Source organism: Spermophilus citellus (genome assembly GCF_964194105.1).
Source record: "Spermophilus citellus genome assembly, chromosome: 4".
Lineage (NCBI taxonomy): Eukaryota > Metazoa > Chordata > Mammalia > Rodentia > Sciuridae > Spermophilus > Spermophilus citellus.
The window spans coordinates 23,031,371-23,049,369 of record NC_138185.1 but is presented as its reverse complement, the minus strand read 5'-3'; the positions used below and the strand labels follow the sequence as shown (position 1 = coordinate 23,049,369).

Below are 17,999 nucleotides of genomic sequence, written 5' to 3'. Positions count from 1 at the left end.
CAAGAAGTCTGGAAGGCAAAGATTGTGGCTGATTTCTCTGTATATCCCCAATGTCCAGCAGAGGGCCTGGTACAAGGCATATGCTCAGTGTTTGCTCAAGTAATAGATTGACTGACTGATATATACGTGGTGCCCTGGGCACCTTCCATGTTTCTTTGCACAGGGAATGACCTCTTCTTGGTAGCTGTGCATGAACTGGGCCATGCGCTGGGACTGGAGCACTCCAATGACCCCAGCGCCATCATGGCACCCTTCTACCAGTACATGGAGACGCACAACTTCAAGCTGCCCCAGGATGATCTCCAAGGCATCCAGAAGATCTATGGTGTGTGGTAGGGGAGAGGGGCCACGGCTTTTTCTATAGGGCTAGGCTGTGGCTGCCTGCCTATGTGGGAAGCAGGCATGGGGTAGGGAGCTTTGTTTCCGATCATGTGCCACCCTTCAGGAGGCTTCCCCTTGGCATACTCGGGAAACCTAGAAAAGGGTCCTCGCTGTGACAGGGAGTGACGAAAGTGAAGAGTGACCCACACATTTCCTCTTCTTCACCCTCCCCTCTTCTAAACATCTTCCTCTCATCTCCTGTACTCCATGCCTTCCCACTGGGCACTCTCCTGGGTCTCACCTCCAGCCAAGGAGAGTCACACATCTGCCTGAAAAACAATGATATAGTGTGATGAGTATCATAACCAGAGCTGAGATCTTAAGAAGCCTTCCACCAGGTCTCTCTCCCAGCTCAAGTCACTCTGGCAAGCAAAGTTCTTATTCTGGTCAAATTAACTGAGATGGGAAGACCATATGGGAGCAAATGCTTGTCAACAAAGCCCAGACCCCAGGCAGTGGAGCTCAGGAACAAGACTCCCTCTGAAGGACGTGCCCCCACTAGAGCTCCAGACTGTAATAGATGAAGCAGCAGAGGGCCAGATGCGGGTGGCAAGCACAGGAAGGTGTTTCAAAGTAGAATGGACAGGATCTGCTAACAGATCAGGTGTGGGGATGAGCGGGAGGAGGAGAGAGGCAAGGATAACACCAAGGGTTCTGGCATTTGTAATTGTGGGACAATGGGATTTACCAGGGTGCAACCAAAGACCTAGGCTGGGACACTGGCTTGGGATCTTTAATGTCCAATACAACAGATACTAGTGACAAATGGCTACTGAAATTGAAATGTATATTAATTAAAATTAAATGAAGTAAAGTTTCAGGGGTCTGGGGATATAACTCAGTTGGTAGAGTGCTTGCCTTGCATGCACAAGGCCCTGGGTTCAATCCCCAGCACCACCTAAAAAAAAAAAAATTTAGTTCCTCAATCACACTAAGAATTAGTGCATGTGGCTAGAGACAGTATAGACAGAGGACAATTTTTCCATCATCAGAAAATGTCCTAACTGACAGCTTTAAAACCATGAGCCTGGATGAGCCACCTAAGACAGTGATTAGCAACTTGGTTGCCCATTGGAATCACCTTGGGATTCCAACAAAAAACACTGACACCCAGCCCTTACCCCAGAGATGAGGATTATGTGGTCTGGGGTGCTTCCTGAGCAGGAAAAGTTTTAAATCTCCCAGGTGATTCTCATATGCAGCCCAAGTTGAGAGGCAGGGATGAAAGAAAATGTTGAGAAAGAATAAGAGAAACCTCAGGATATCTGACAGCCCCCAAAGAGGCTGAGAGGTAACAACTCATGAGGTAGCAGGAAAAACATGAGGGTGCAAAGCCTGGAAAAGGAGGAAAGTGTTCCAAGGGCAAGTGTTTACAGGATCTTGCTGCTCAAATGTGAGCCTCAGACCAGAAACATCAGTATCACTTGAGACCTCAAAGACATGCATAATTTCAGGCCCCACCCTAGGCCCTTTGAGTCATAATCTGAATTTTATCAAGATACCTGCATGATTCATATGCTCAATAAAGTTTGAGTCAATAACTGTTGGATTCAACAACATAAAGGTCATTGGCGAGTGGTTTGGGTGGAGAATGGGGCAGAGTGATATTAAGTGGACTGAAGGAATGGAAATGGATGAGAATATGAGGCCTGTGTGAAGGGGAGCAGAGAAAAAAGACATCCTAAAGAAGGACAAGTTTGCTCTTTTAACAGGAGAGCAAAAGCCTGTTATAAAAAACAAAACAAAACCAAAAAAACCCAAGATGTTAGATTTGAGGGTAGAAAGATGAGGTCTCCATCTAGTGGCTGTTTTTATGTATTTCCTCAAAGTTAAATAAGGGAGAGGGGACAGGAAGCCAAAAGGTGACAGAATAAACCTGGAGCTGCCTGGGTGATGATGAGGCAATGGCAGAGGGAGGCAGGGAACAGCTGGCTCCCTCTCTCAGATGTGGCTCCTCTCTCTAGGACCCCCAGCTGAGCCTCTGGAGCCCACAAGACCCCTTCCCACGCTCCCAGTCCGCAGGATCCACTCACCGTCTGAAAGGAAGCATGAGCGCCAGCCCAGACCTCCTCGGCCACCTCTTAGGGACCGACCATCCTCTCCAGGCACCAAACCCAACATCTGTGATGGCAATTTCAACACAGTGGCCCTCTTCCGTGGAGAGATGTTTGTATTTAAGGTAGGGCTAATGGATTGGCACCACCCAGGTGGTCCCCTCCCATTCCTTCTTCCATCACTCCTGCCCTGGAATAAGCTTCTATGGAGACTGGACAGGAGCTGGCCTAGTGTCCAGGACCCAGGGTCTCTTTCTGGTGCTGCGGGGTAAAACAGCTTGTTTCTAGTAGGTGAGCAGGGAAGATTGGTGATCTTGTACCTTTCCAGGGGTTAACGCTAGGGGAAAGGCTGGAGATGGCTTCTAGTCTGTGACCTTGAGCAAGTCACTTCCCTTCTCTGGGCCTCAGTTGTTCATCTGAAACCTGGGGTGGCATATCATTACTCTAACAAGGAGTATATGAATAGCAAATGAGTGACAGGCTCTGCAGACAGCTAGTTTGGAGTGGGGGCTGAGCCAGAGTGACTGAATCTGATTGCAGATTCTTGTTTTTTCTTTGTTTGCTCCACTGGGGATTGACCCCATGGGCACTCTACCACTAAGCTACATCCTAGCCTTTTTTATTTTTATTTTTTAAATTTTGAGACAGGGTCTTAGTTGCAGAGAGTGGCCTTAAACTTGCAATTCTCCTGCCTCAGCCTCAGAGTTGCTGAAATTACAGGAGTGAGCCACCACATCCAGCCTGATTGCAGAGCCTGCCAGCGCCTGAGAGCCTGGTACCGATCAGACTACATCTTGTCAACTGTCCTTTGCCTGCCACTTTAGCCAAGATCTGACTGGACATTAGCCTGCTTGGTGTGTTGCAGGCTGGGTCCTCAGCAGAGCAGACTCCTAATCAGAACGAAGGATTCTGATTAGGGAATAACTCCAGGATCAACATCTGTGGGCAGGAAGAACAGGAAGCAGGACAGGGCAAAGCAGCAAGTTGAGCAGCAGCATTAGCCTGTTGCAGACTTGACCACTCCCACAGGGAGCTCTGGAGCCAGAATGGCCCACTGGAGGCATCCAAGCCGTCAGAACTTTATACCCTCTGCCTCATTCAGTCATTTGGAGAGAAAGGGTTTGACCTCAGGGATGCTCTCTGAAGCCGAGACCAACTCCAAAGGGACTGGTAGTTGAAAACTACCTGCTGGTAGTACTCCCAGCCACCCATGGAAATCTGGATAGAATATTTCTCCACACTTTCTGGAGTTCTACCCAGAAAGCTTCAAGCACTAAGCAAGAATGGGGCAAGGTGGGTCAGCTCGTGATCTACCTCTCACTGAATGGCTCCCTGTCACTTGACCTTCTTTAAGACTGTTTTTATATCTCAGATTGACTTAGAGTTGTGGAGGTCAAAATAAAGTTTGAAAACTGTACCTGGAAGTGCTTTGTAAAATACCTTTAAAAATACTGGCTTTTGTACCATCTTCTATGAATTATATTCCTTCTTTACTTGTTTTTTTTTCTTTTTTTAAAATTTTAATCCTCTCAAAATATTCAAGGTCAAATTCAGATTTAAACACCCCCCATTTACCAGTGTTGGGTTTCCCACCAGCCTGAGGCCTGGCCTGGGTGTTGTCAGTGACTCTCCAATGCCCTCCTGTGGTCACTACGGGCCCCAGCACTTCCTTTCCAGCTTTTCCAAACTTCCTCAGGAAGACCGGGCCTGTCTGCTATCTGTCTCATGGTCCCTGGAGCAGCAAGAACCATCAGGAGGTTTAGGTGAAGAGTTACATGAGCATCCTGTTTTCTTCTGAGAGTTGGAAGCAGAAGATGACAGACTGCATGGAGGGTTGTGAGGCTTGGCCCAAAAGATAATGTGGGGTTGTTGGACCTGAGTCCCAGAGCTGAAGTCATTGGTTCAGAGGCAGGGCCTTACTCCTCTGTTTCCCCAGGACCGCTGGTTTTGGCGCCTGCGCAATAACCGGGTACAGGAGGGCTACCCCATGCAGATCGAGCAGTTCTGGAAGGGCCTACCTGCCCGCATAGATGCAGCCTACGAAAGAGCTGATGGGAGATTTGTGTTCTTCAAAGGTAATGTAACCTATGCTACGGGACCTGGGACAATTTCCTGCACTTCTGGCTTCTTGCCCCCAAGCTCTGCTGGGGCCAAGGAACCAAAGGAATTGACACTCTGGCTCTATGGGCAGAAGATAAGCAAGTGGCACTAGCTACAACCTCTGCCACCAAGTAGCTAGGGAAGACTAATCCTGATCTCTTGCCCACAGGCGACAAATACTGGGTGTTTAAGGAGGTGACAGTGGAACCTGGGTACCCCCACAGCCTGGGAGAGCTGGGCAGCTGCCTGCCTCGTGAAGGCATTGACACGGCTCTGCGGTGGGAACCTGTGGGCAAGACCTACTTTTTCAAAGGCGAGCGGTACTGGCGCTACAGCGAGGAGCGGCGGGCCACAGACCCTGGCTATCCCAAGCCCATCACCGTGTGGAAGGGCATCCCTCAAGCTCCCCAAGGGGCCTTCATCAGCAAGGAAGGGTGTACGTAAGGGCCAGGGCCACACAGGGCTGGGGGGCTGATTTTATGTGGTTCTCCTGGGGGCCCTGAACATATTCTTAGGATCCCCAGGTTTGATAAATGCCCAGGTTTGATTGGCAGCAGACAATCGCCCTGTGTAACTCATAGTGAATTCCCCTGCTTACCAGGTACCAGAGCCACGTTTCCACCTGCAGGATGATTCACAGTAAGCTTTTCCCAGAGGTCAGGCCGGCAACCAGTCACCATGGCTGTCATCAGGTGCTCACAACCTGTCTCTCCATCAATCTAAAAGCTTCTCGGACAGGTCAAGTTTTGCCAGGTGCAGAGTGGGCATCCATAATTATCTGATGATCTGGTCAAAAGCACAGACTAGCTGGGTACAGTGGCATAAGTCTGTAATCCCAACAACTCTGGAGGCTGAGGCAAGAGGATCACAAGTTCAAGACCAGATTTGGAATGTAGCTCAGTGAAAATGTGGCCCTGAGTTCAGACCCCAGTATAAGAAACAAACAAACAACAACAACAACACACACACACACACCAAAAAAAAACATAGACTTAAGCCAGGTTGAGTAGGTTCATATACCACCCCCTTTACTTTGTATGTTTGGGCAAATCATTTAAGTTTTCTCTGTCTCCTCATCCTCAAAATGGGGATAATAATGGCACTTACGCTTATGTAATAGCTTTGTGGTGATTAAAAACATCACACAAAGCATTAGCAGAATACCCACCATATGGCGTATACTATATAAATTTAGCTGCTATCATCATCATCAGCTTGGTGTGTTTCCGTTTATTCAGAATGACAGAATTCATTCATTCCCTCCACAGTAGAAAGCCAGGTGTGTGGGAGGGGCTGGCGATAGAGCAGTGAACATCACTTCCCTAGCTCCTAGTCTAGTGGCAGAAAACAAATGAGGTGGCAACAAAAGCTAGAAGAGAAATTAATGCTGTGAGAGAGTAACCAGGCAGAGGACAGCATATTAGGGACAATTAGGGCTTTCTAAGGACGCATCACAGCTTAGAAAGCCAATGGCCACGGGGCAGAGCTGCTATTTGCTGGCTGTCTTGTGTACTGGGCGCTTTACAAATGTGGTCTCCTTTCAGGGGAGTCTCAGAGACAGGTGACATCAAGGACTTTGACCAATGACAGTCTGAGCCAGGGTGGGGAGCCAGCCAATGAGGAGAGTCTGAGTCAGTTGCTTTGCTGTCTGTGGAGTTGTTGGGCTAGTAGGGTGGTTGCTGCTGATGGCTGCCTAGGGAGTGATTAGCAGAGCTCCCAGCCTGCCCTCCTCCTTTCCTTTCAGCCTTTCCCCTAGAAGGGTCCCAAAGACGGCACTTTTTTTTTTTTTTTTGCACATCTTTTGAAAAATGAAAAATGCTAAGTAAAAAAAAAAGAAAGAAAGAAAGAAAGAAAAGAAAAGAAAAGTCCCTTAATTGTGGAAGGTGTTGTCTCTTGTCAGCAGAAGAAATCTTGCTCCATCTCCCATGGCTCAGGCAGGAGCTGGCCTGAGGCCCTAGAGCTCTGGAGACAGTACTATCAAAGCCTTAAATTGAGGGCTTGATCTGACCCTTGTGGGGAGTATGAAAGAGCTGTGTTCCCAGGCTTAGAATGGTCTTCTCTGGGTTTTTGAGCCCCGTCCCAGTTCTACTTGAAGCCCTTCAGTTGTTTCTCAATAACTTTGAGCTTACAGGAGGGCTGTTCCGGGTCCTGGGTGCCCCTCTCTGCAGATGTGTTGTTTATTCTACAACCCACCAAGCACTGCACCCCTTCAGCTCCATGATTCTGCTCCTTCCACCTAACATGCCACCCCTCCCTCAGAGCTCCCCTCTGCACACTGCCACAGTATCCTGTGTCCTCACATTGCCCCAGAGCAGGTACTGGGAAGTGTCCGGGAGTAGTGATGCTGGGCCCTATTTCTACAGATTACACCTACTTCTACAAGGGCCGGGACTACTGGAAGTTTGACAACCAGAAACTGAGTGTGGAGCCAGGCTACCCACGCAACATTCTGCGTGACTGGATGGGCTGTAACCAGAAGGAGGTGGAGCGGCGTAAGGAGCGGCGGCTGCCTCAGGATGATGTGGACATCATGGTGACCATCAATGATATGCCAGGCTCTGTGAATGCTGTGGCCGTGGTCATCCCCTGCATCCTGTCCCTCTGCATCCTGGTGCTGGTCTACACCATCTTCCAGTTCAAGAACAAGGCAGGCCCTCAGCCTGTCACTTACTATAAGCGGCCAGTCCAGGAGTGGGTGTGAGCAGCCCAGAGCCCTCTCTATCCACTCAGTCTGGCCAGCCAGGCCCTTCCTCACCAGGGTCTGAGGGGCAGTTCTGGCCACTGCCCACAGGGGCCAGCAGGGCCCTAGGCCAGGGTCATACAGCTGAAGTGGTGAGTGCATTGGCCTAGGCTGAGCATGGGGGAGGGGAGTGATGGGGGTTATGCCCCAGGATAGGTGTCTGGCACCCCGCTGCCAGCCTTCTGTCCTCGGTAAACTACTCTTTACTCAAGGGAATAGGCCAGGCCCTGTCAGGAGCAGAGACCATGCCAGAAGAACCCCTGTGGCCACTGCATCCTGTGGTGTCCATGAGGCACCACAGCTCGTCCTGGCTGGGACCCAGTACCCTCCATGGGAAGCCAGCACTAGCTCTCATCCCCTATCTGGGAGATGCCACTAATCCCAGTCCTCTTCTGCCAACACCTGCTGGTCAGATGTCCCCCCATACCCAGCCCACTGTCCTTGAAGGCTATAGGACCCCTGCTGCCAACACAGTGGGCCACAAGACTGGGTTTCCCCTGCTGGCAAACAGCAGATCCCTCAGGAAACCTGCTCTGTTTGTCAGGTCTCCTTTGAGACCTAGGTTTAGGGTCACATGCTGCAGGCAGGGCTGTGGCCCAGCTGGGTCTGACAAGGACCCAGCTGTCACATCGTGAATATTTAAATGTCCTGTCACTATTGTTTAAAGTCCCATTTTGCAAAGGCTGCTTGAGGCTTTAGGTGAATTAGAAGTGACTGTTTTGGTGATGAAGCCAGCTTGGTGGCCCTCCCCCAGGTGATAAGGACCAAGGTGCTGTTAAGGCCACTCTAGCATCCCAACACTAGCTGTGGCCCTGCTCATGGGGCTCAAGAGTTGGGGCAGGAGCTGACCACATTTCCAGAGGCAGACTTGAGTTTGTGATGTCCTCTACTCCCCCTTCTATTAACCCTGTCCCTAGCCCTGCTCCATCCTGTTGCTTGTGGCCTGGAGGCTCAGCCTGACAAGTCAGGTGAAGCAGAGATGACTTCAGGGTCACTGCTGTCATGGCCTTGGAATAAGGGGCCCCAGGCAGCCTTCTGAAGCACTCAGTGCCCATAACCCCCAGCTATATTAAGGCAACTCAAACTCTCAGTCCAGAAGCGGTATTTAGGCCTTGAACTTGACCCTAGAAACCCAGCTCACTGGGCCCATCTTCTGCATTGCTCTTAGGAAAAGGGCACCCCCAAATGGTAGCAGCCCCAAGCCTAGGGGCCTCCCTTTCTGACCTTCTTAGACCTACCCTTCATGTCTGGCAGGAGTTTCCAGGCTCTGCTAGCCTTGCTACAATCTGGCAGAAGCAGCCCTGTTTGTCACTGAGGAACCCTAGGCAAGACCAGTGGGTGCAGTGGCTCTCTGCCAAAGCCAAAAAGAGGTGTTAGGCAAAAAGAGGTGCTGGCAGGGTCCAAGATGCCACTCCTGTCCTCTGAGCCTGCATGGGCCTTGCCCCCACCCTGTGACCTCTGGGCTTTGGTTCGGCTTATCCTGTAGCACTGACAGGGACTCCTGCTGCCCTGGGAAGTGTCTTGAGTAAAATCTCTTGTCCCAGAGGCACCTTTGTGGGTCCACTGTGTCCCCAGTCATCATCATCCTGTTTTTTCTCATTTTGGCCAAGGGCAGGCTCCCTGGGGCAGGCGGGGAACAACTGCAGAGATATTAGCGATTCATAGGTTTGTACAGTGTTTTATACTTTGCAAAGCACTTTATTAGCTCACACCTGTCCACTCACATGAAACTCGTGTAGGCCCTGGGAGGCCAAGGGTAACTCTCATCATGCCCTCAGATGAAGCACAGAGAGGTTGTTACTTGACCAAGCCATCCTATGAGCTGGCTGGGTCTTGTGTTCCCCATCTGTGGACCCCTTTAGGGTCTGAGATAAGTGTCTCCTCTACCCATCTCTTCCTGCCCATCTCCCACCCCAATCCCTCTCCACTCCTCAGGTTGGTGCTCTCACTTATTGAAAGCTCTAGCCATGCCCACCCCCACCCCCGCCCCCCAGGCTCCTTGCTGGCTCCTGGAACAAGGCCAGCTGTCAAAGAGCAGGGGATGGAGGCAGGCAGCCCAGGCTGCAGAAGTGAGGGATGTGAGGCCAGGCCCAGAGAGGGCTCAGCCTAGAGGCTTCCAATCTGGGATTCTCCTGCGGTCATCTGTGTGTCCATCACCCCAGGACAGGGCAGTCAGACAGAGGGGCAAAGTGCTGGTGGCCCCAGAGCCCAGCTTCTCCTCAGCCTGGGGGAATATCACAGCATTTCAGTGTCGGTCACATTTTAAACTGATCAGCCTTTGTATAATGTTTTTTAAATCATTTATAAATAAAACAGAAATACAAAGTGTGTCATTTCCCTGGGGTGTGGGAATAAACATCAGGGTCTGAGTGGCCTTAAGAAGCTTGGGAGAGAACAGGGTGCTTCGCGGTGTAGTGCAGCTGGCCCATCTCAGGCTGGGGAGTAACACATGGAGGATGGGGAGGGTCGCTATGAATGAAATGAAGGCACAAGGAACAAGTTCAGTTCTAGTAATATGGGACAGACACGCCGTAAGGTCAGAAGCCTCAGGTTCTTACTAGGCCCGGCCCAGTTCTGGTTCTGGTTCAGGGAAGCCTGCCCCAGGATGCTGGAGAGAGGACAGGGGTGAGCACGGAGGTCTGAGCTGGGTTTGGGTGCAGGCTGGAGGTGAAAAGTTCGGGGTTAGGGAGAGAGGGTGCCCTCGAGGCGATCGTGCCGAGATTTCCTCCAGCCCCGCGGGACCTTTCTGGATTCCTTGCCGGCTCCTGGCGCCGGGGTGTAGGAGGTACTGGGCGTTGAGAGCCAGGCCGAACAGGGCTGAGGACGGAGGCTGCCGTCAGTACCAGGAGGTGCAGGCGATGAGGAAGCGCACGTCATCCAGCGGCCCCCACGGGTCGGGCTCGGGCTGCCGCTGCGGCTGCGGCCGGGGCCGCTCCGGGCCCTCTGGGGCCGCGGGCTGGGGCTGCGCGGGCTCCGGGCTGCCCTGGCCGCCGCTCAGTTGAGTGCCCATGATCTCTACAGGACAAGAAACCCCCAGGTGCTGGGTCAGCAGCCCCAACCCCGGCGGCCCGCCCTTCCGCCCCGCCCTCACCTCGGGGAGCCGGGTCCCTCACAGACCTTGGGAGGAGCTGCGACTGAAGTCACTGACCTCACTCTCCAGCCAGCCGCCAGAGCGGAAATGAGATATTTGCACCCGGGGGCGGGACCCGTGGACACGCCCAGCCAATCCCGCCCCAGCACCCTGAGGCCCCGCCCCGCAGTCTGGGAACTGAGACCGCTGCCTATAACACTTAAGCTCCAAGTACCTGAGGGATCACCTCCAAGTATTTCAGGTCAGAGGGCAAGAATGCCCTATGGCTGGGTGCCCGAGACCCTTCAGAGGGTCCCCACACTGGCCTGGGAGAGGTAGAACAGATTCATACCCTCTGAAGGCCAGAGAAGACAGGAGGCATAAGTTGGGTGAAAAATACAAGAACTAGAGTGAAGAGTGCTTCTTTTGCTCTGGGATAAAGTCTTCTATCCTGATGACGACGGATAGGGCTATGTATGTCCATCCCACCCAACCTTCATAGGACCCTAGAACGACTGGGAGAGGGCCATTCAGGCAGAGGTTCTCCCAGCAGCACATTCGGAATGGCTAGAAGGCAAGGGGCTCAGTGAATAATGCTTGCCTAGCATGCACCAAGTCCTGGGTTCCATCCCCAACAAATACACACACAAGAAGGACCAGAGAGGCAGCTGCCCTTTAATGGGGTGGCACAGGACAGCAGAACCCTCATCCAGGAGCCAACCAGCATTAACAATCAGCATGACATTGCAGGTTTTTAGAGTAACAACAGATTCAGGAGATGGCACAAGTGAGGGAGCTGGGTGCCCATCCACTCGGTTTCGGTGAGCTCCCTGCCACACCTTGCCAGCATCCAGTACAGACTAGGTGAGGTGTGAGAGGGAGCCAAAGTCCAGAGGCCGAAGCCCATGGAACAGCATGGAGGATGACTCAGGTGAGGCTGTAAAGAGAAGAAGGAACACTGTCAATAGACTTTTCACAGGGCACACCTCACCCCCACTCCTGGACTTTCAATCGATCTCAGTCTTGAAGAGCCACTTTCAGAGAATGACCTGGTCCATCATCCAAGTTGCAACTGCATCCCATGTCACAATCTAGTTTAGAACTCTCAGTGCTTAAAGACTAAAAGTAACTCTTTCCCAATTCAAGTGGGCCAATTTGCTCAACAATTTATTTAGCTATTGATCATAAGGCAGTCTCAGAATATTAGAGAAGGAAGCAAGGGGGCTCAGTTTAGAGGAAAATACATGCCAGATCACAAGTCCCCAGTGGTAGGTCTGGGACCAGAACTTTTGGCCTCCTTTCCCAGAATTCTGCCTTATCAGCACTAAGTAAATACAAAAAGTCACAAATACTACGCTGGAAAATAGTTCTGCTCTGTAAGGACTGGGGTGAAAACACTCTTACTGAAAGTGATAATCATTATAGGATTTTAAAACTGAAGTATGTATTTCTAATTGCCTACCTGGCATCTTCATCATGAGGTCTAATGGGCACCTCAAACAAAATGTGTCCCAAAACCAAAGACAAGTGAGTGATCTACCTTGCTCTCCAATACCCATTTTTTTTTTTGGGGGGGGGGGTGTTACTGGGGATCAAACTCAGGGCATCCCGCCACTAAGCCACATCCCCAGCCCTATTTTGTATTTTATTTAGACAGGGTCTCACTGAGTTGCTTAGTGCCTCACTAAGTTTCTGAGGATGGCTTTGAACTCATGATCCTCCTGTCTCAGCCTCCTGAGCCACTGGGATTACAGGCGTGCACCACTGCACCGGGCTCCAATACCCATCATCTTTACATTATCTAACTGCATAGGCAAGAACTACCAGAAAAACACTGACTAGTGTAGCAATTCTACATGGCTTTAATGGCAGCTTCTAAAATTTTACTGTTAAATGCAACATTTGCTATTTTTTTTTTTTTGGTAGGTATCAATTATCATGTTATGCTATCAATTATCATGTTATAGAAATTCCTTTTCTGTTCTCAGGTTGCTAAAAGCATTTTTGTTCTTCAAATAAATGATTAATTGTATAAGTACTGCCTTCCTTACAAGAGGGGATCTATTTTACTCATTATCACATCACTATTGTCTGGCATATAAAAAGTTGTTGCAGACTGTGGATATATCTCAGTGGTAGAATGTTTGCCTAGCACACAAGAGGGTCCTGGGTTTGATCCTCAGCACCACAGAGAAAAACAAAACAAAACAAACTTTCAGTTGTTCACCTGTACTAACAGCAAAATTAGTATGGTTCCCAAAGTGATCCCATCAAAATTATCCAAGGGTAGCTTATTTAAAAAACAGACCAAAGGGCTGGGGTTGTGGCTCAGTGGTAGAGTGCTCTCCTAGCACTTGTGAGGCCCTGGGTTCGATCCTCAGCACCACATAAAAATAAATAAATAAAATAAAGGTATGTGTCCAACTACAACTAAAAAAAAAAAAAAAAACAGACCAAAACAAGGCCCTACTTCAGCACACAAAAGCTCAAAATTGCAGGCTGACAAAATTTCCTGACATGGTCATGTGGGTGTTCAAAGTTCTCAGTTCTCTGAGAATACTCTCTCCTTCATATTCTCTCTCCATAATTTCTCATCTCTATGTCTGAGGGTTTTCCTTACTCATCCCTGAACAAATACCTACTCATTCCTTGAAACCAGAATAAATAACCTGTCCTTTATGAAACTGCCATATGAAAGGCTTCTCATCAGAGATACCCAAGTCAACTTCTGAGGACAATTACAGTATTTTTTATTTCTCCTCTGAAGACAGGAGAAAAAAGTTATCTGTGGTCACTGTATCTTTTTCCCCCCCTGCTATATTGTAAGCCCCTCAGAGGCAGAATGTAGAACTCAGTTGCCTAACTATCCCCTATGGAGTCTGTTCCTTAGGGATCAACGAACATCAGGCAAACCAATTAAGGAAGAAGAATGAAGGGAAGTTTTACCCATGGAAAATAGTTGTTCAGTTATTTGACATTTGCTCTCTTTTGGTGTTTCTATCCTAAATAGAGACCCCAAACAATTTAATTAAGTTTTCTATCTCCAGAGTTAGGGCTCCCAGTTTTGTTTTGTTTTTTAACCCACAGAAGTCCAGATTGGAATTTTGATGCACTATTCAGCTCCAACCAGTGCCTCAGGTATCAGGTATCTGGGGTCTCTTCAGTAATTAAGAGTAGCTTTCCCACCTTCCCTAGCCAAAAGCTCTTTTCTATTTCAGATCTTGGGCTACTGGCTAAGATACTGACACATGGGCAAATACAAACTGCAAACAAAACACAACCGTGAGCTGGGTGCAGTGGCACCCCTCTGTAATCCCAGTGGCTTGGGAGGCTGAAACAGAAAGATCATAAGTTCAAAGCCAGCCTCAGCAATTTAGGGAAGTCCTAAGCAACTCAGAGAGACCCTGTCTCTAAGAATTAAAATACCAGTGGTTAAGTGCCCCCGAATTCAATCCCTGGTACCAAAAACAACAACAAAACAAAACAAACAAACAACAACAACAAAAAAAAATGGTCAGTAAGCAAATAAGAAGGACCACAGGTCTGCCTACAGAGCTCAGTCTTCAAAGATGAGGATTAGTGGACGCTCAAGAAATGTTTACTGGCTGTATTCCATATTCTGTGACTACAAAGCAGCACGTAGACACAGTCTCACTTGAGGAGAACCTACTAGTACAAACACAATAGGGCTCCCACTCTAACTGGCATCTTTCTTCCCCTTCCCTCAAAAGGCAAAGTATGCTCCTCCCCTGGCCCCAAATACCTGTCAATGAGGGAATCCCGCATGCTAGTGGCGATGGTGCTAGGCTGGGCTTCATTCAGTTTGAAAACACTCTCCACTACCGACAGCTCCGTGCTGGTTGTATCCAGGCCACAGAAGGCACACCAGTCGTTTACCACCATCCCAGCAGCTATCACCTCACTGCCGCGGTTCACGGTGCCTGCCTGCCGTGGGATGGGCTTGGTTTAAGTCATGGTATCAACAGTCAAAGCCTCTCCCTTCCCTATTGAGGACAATCCCACAAAACCACACTCCCCTAGGCCACAGTCCCAATTTCAAACTAGTGCAGGTAATGACTCAGATTCCCAAACACTGGGAGGGATCTGCCTCAGCAGGAGACAGAGGTCAGAGAGCAGGAATCCTTACCACAAGGGGGACCTGAAGAAGAGAAGACAGCTCATCCTGGTCTTCAATTGAAGTCTTGGGATGCACCAGCCCTCCCTGATTGCTAAAGACACAGTAGCTTCCTACTAGCACCTGGTCAGCCACTGTCTGTCTGAAGACTTCCACCTTGAGCACATCAGCCAAGATTTCTTCTGTTTCCTATTAGCCAAAGGTACTGTGATTAGGGCCCAGAACTTAAGGCTCAAGAACCAGGGGTTCTCCAAGCCAGAACTATTCCAGGTTCAGCTCTGACTCCCTCATTTCTCTGCTTTGGAAGCCTCACTCAGAGAAAAGAGAAAGTAGAGCTTACAGCAGAGTCTAGGCCAGCTGCCGAGCACTTAATACCCATGCATGCCCTGAACTGCTAAAGGCCAGTCTCCATATCACCTTTTTTCCTCTAAACCACACTCAATTTCAATTGTCAAGCATTTATCTTGATTCAGGATAAATCAATGGGCCAATCTTTGTGATCCTGAAGGATTAATGCCTTCCAAAGCTTCTGACATTGAGCACACCATGTATGAGCTGTGTCACTATTCCTGAGTGCCTAAAATTTGAGAGCCCAGATATAAGGAGATATCATTTATGATACCTCTAACCTGTGGGACAAGAACAGTGCCTAACCAAAGAAGGCTGGTTCTGTGATTCTTGGGCCAAGCTGGGCTGACTTACCCTATCCAGGTCTGGGTGGACCAAGGCTACATAGTCATTGCAGGTAGTAACATTGCCCAGAGCTGAGAGCCGCTCCTCTACCCGACGGATCTGCACTGAGTCTGGGAGGCAGTTGCGAATGTGTTGCAGCTCCTGATCAGTAGTGTTGTTGGGCACCAGGAGCCCATGCCTGTTCCCTGGAAGACCCCAAATGAAGGGTAGGGCAAAGAAGAACCATGAATATAGGAGATGTTTCTTGTACCCTGAGGGCTCAGGATACAACCAAGCCCAGTCTGATTAGCTTTCCAAGGATGATTGGAGTCTCAGACTCCAGCCTCCAACCCAATAATCTCTATGTCACTCAAGGGGATCAATGGTCCCCTGGGCAGTCCCAAGATGGCCCAGAAATCTATCCCAACAAACCCTGCCCACTTCATCATCATCATCTAGTAGGGGAAGGAGGACTAGTAGGAAAGGCCTTGGGCATGAGTTGTTCATTTTGCTGGCCCAGAGATGTAATTCAGTGGTGGAGCTCTCACCTAGCATGAGTGTGCCTCTAGGTTTGATCTGCAGCACCAGGGGGAGAAAAATTCAGCTAACACTACACACCTATCAGAATAGCTAAGAAATGTAAAACACCATCAGTACCAAGAGTTGTCAAATATGTGTGGAATTTCAACTCAAATACTCACATCCTCTGACAAGAGTATATACTGGTTAACCGCTTCATAAATTTATCTGGCATCACCTACTAAGCTGAATAATCATAGTCTGTAACTCTGCCATTCTACTCTTAGGTAGTATATACCCAATAGAAATATGTACATTTTAATATTTACATACAACACTATTCCTAATAGATCAAGCCAAAAACTGATCAAATAACCAGTCATTAGAATACATGGAGGAATACATCCTAAAAGTAATTATAGGACAAGAAGAATTAACAAAATTTAATTACACTGTGACAACTATGGCTAAACCTCTCCCTATCCCTGAAAGGCCACAACTCTAAACTTCAAAATTCTAAAGTTTAATAAGTTACTCTCATTAAAATACCAAAGACTGGGCTAAATTCTCTCCTTATGTCAAAATTTGCTTCAAGTTCTACTGCCATAATTAGAAATCAGTGTTTTATTATTTTGAGATCAGAGTATTTTAACTGAATCAGAAAGCACTTAGATTTTTAAAAAATTAAAATACAAGAAAAGAAATACAAGGAATAGACTAGTGTATGACCCACATGTGCAGAACTAAAACATAAGAGGTGGTAGTAATGGGATACAGAGCCCGCTTTAAAAAAAAAAAAAAAGGACTGATGGACAGAGTCAACAATCAACAGTGCTGAGAGATTAAGGAATCCCATTCAGAGATGTGGTAAAGGAAAATAAAGATTTAAATGTAGCTGAACAGGATGATCCAGTCATTTTACAGAGGCAGAAATGGATGCTCAGAAAGAGAAAACAAAGTTCCCATAGTAATTGGTGGAGAAAAGATGAGATTTAAATCCTCCTCCACCCTAGGTGTGGAACTTGGTGAGTAACATAGGTTCTCTGAGCCTCAGTTTCATCATCAAATAGGACAGTAACTGCTACTTCCCAGTGTCGTTGTGAAGATGGAGTGTGAATACGAGTGAAAGCACTTACTGCTATTTGTTATATGACTATTCTTGATAAGGCTTTGCCACAGGTTGTCCTTGATCTGGTGACACTCAGACTAGGTCCCACTCAGGCTGGGAGATTACATAGTATATGCAGATAATGAACGAAGCCTGAAAATTCCTAGGTCATTCCAGGTCCTCCTGAGGGATATGATTAGTGATTAATCGTGTTTGGAGGCTCTACTCTCTCCCTCGGCGTCCTCCACCTGCCTTACCCACACACATGCGCCCGATGATGCGGCAGCCGGCGATGGACGCGTGCACCACGGGGATGGTATCGGCGAGCTCGCCCTCGAACACACTGTAGGGACATGGACTTGGTGGTCACGGGCCGGGGGCCTGGAACTCCCGGTATCCCCCCCTTGCCGCCGCCATCGGCCCCGGGCTCCCGCCACACCTGTAGAAGTTCTCTGATCCTCCGATGGCCACCAGGCAGTAGGTGTTGGTAAGTTTGGCAAAGCAACCGATCTCACAGTTGTTCTCGAAGGACGCTCGGACCGCCATGAGGGAGGCCTGGGGGCTACATAACCGGAGAGTTCAGAGCCGGCAAATCTCCCGGCCTCCGGCACTCCCAGCCGCGACCCCGCCCCCTCTGGGCCCCCTCTCAACCTCGGGTCCCGCCCAGTGGGTCACGCCAGGGTCTCCAGCCCCAACTTCTCCCGACTCGGGGCCCGGAGCTGACCCTTACGGCTACCCTTCACACCAGCTCACCAAGCGACGGCAACCTCCACAAGAAAACTCCTTCACACGACAACTCCTTCTCTCCGTTTCCGCCTCGGCTCGGGCAGATTTCCGGGAGAGACACGCGCTCCCCCGCCACGCATGCGGCCACTCTAGCTCCACCCTCTGGGCGGGCTCTATGGTTGCAAAAGACCCAACCTGACCGCGGCTCCGCCCCCAGCACGCCTACTTGTTGGTTCATTCTGAAGCTTTATAGGAAGTACCGTCGATCAAAACCTGCTGCAGGTCGCTTGTGTGGCTTGAAGGACAGGAGGAGCCAGAGATGCTCCTATTTTTTTGTTTGTATGCAGTACTAAGAATTGAACCCAGCTCCTGACACGTGCTGGGCAAGAGCTTTATTACTGAGCTACATCCCCAACCCTAGAAGATAGGTTGATGATGGAGGTATTTGCTGAAATGAAGCCGAAGGAGGAAGGGCAGGTTTGAGAAAGGTGATG

At 49.3% G+C, this 17,999-nt stretch overlaps 3 protein-coding genes across 5 annotated transcripts in view; 1 reads left to right on the top strand and 2 right to left on the bottom strand.

The window, feature by feature from the left end:
• Positions 1–7,900, top strand: part of MMP24 (matrix metallopeptidase 24) — a 39,361-nt gene extending 31,461 nt beyond the window's left edge. Inside the window, exons 5-9 of the mRNA XM_081289749.1 lie at positions 164–325; positions 2,346–2,560; positions 4,372–4,510; positions 4,705–4,971; positions 6,899–7,900. Coding sequence (XP_081145875.1) covers positions 164–325; positions 2,346–2,560; positions 4,372–4,510; positions 4,705–4,971; positions 6,899–7,236 — 1,121 coding nt within the window. The 3' untranslated portion in view covers positions 7,237–7,900. The remainder of the gene's footprint in view (positions 1–163; positions 326–2,345; positions 2,561–4,371; positions 4,511–4,704; positions 4,972–6,898) is intronic.
• A 1,710-nt stretch (positions 7,901–9,610) lies between these two features.
• Positions 9,611–10,459, bottom strand: MMP24OS (MMP24 opposite strand). Its single transcript, XM_081289750.1, has 2 exons — positions 10,393–10,459; positions 9,611–10,290 (listed from the first exon to the last, which is right to left on the bottom strand). The coding sequence occupies exon 2, from the start codon at positions 10,283–10,285 to the stop codon at positions 10,112–10,114; it is 174 nt and encodes a 57-aa protein (XP_081145876.1). The 5' UTR covers positions 10,286–10,290; positions 10,393–10,459; the 3' UTR covers positions 9,611–10,111.
• Positions 10,460–10,999: 540 nt separating this feature from the next.
• EIF6 (eukaryotic translation initiation factor 6) lies at positions 11,000–17,663 on the bottom strand. 3 transcript variants are annotated; one of them, XM_081291130.1, is made up of 7 exons: positions 17,533–17,663; positions 17,219–17,341; positions 17,037–17,122; positions 15,183–15,358; positions 14,493–14,669; positions 14,109–14,290; positions 11,000–11,282 (listed from the first exon to the last, which is right to left on the bottom strand). In XM_081291130.1, exons 2-7 carry the CDS (start codon positions 17,323–17,325, stop codon positions 11,273–11,275), a joined length of 738 nt encoding a protein of 245 aa, XP_081147256.1. In that variant the 5' UTR covers positions 17,326–17,341; positions 17,533–17,663; the 3' UTR covers positions 11,000–11,272. The 3 variants fall into 3 exon arrangements, with proteins under 3 accessions (XP_081147256.1, XP_081147255.1, XP_081147257.1); XM_081291129.1 differs by having other exon boundaries at positions 17,525–17,647; XM_081291131.1 differs by having other exon boundaries at positions 17,504–17,594.
• Between the last annotated feature and the right edge of the window lie 336 nt (positions 17,664–17,999).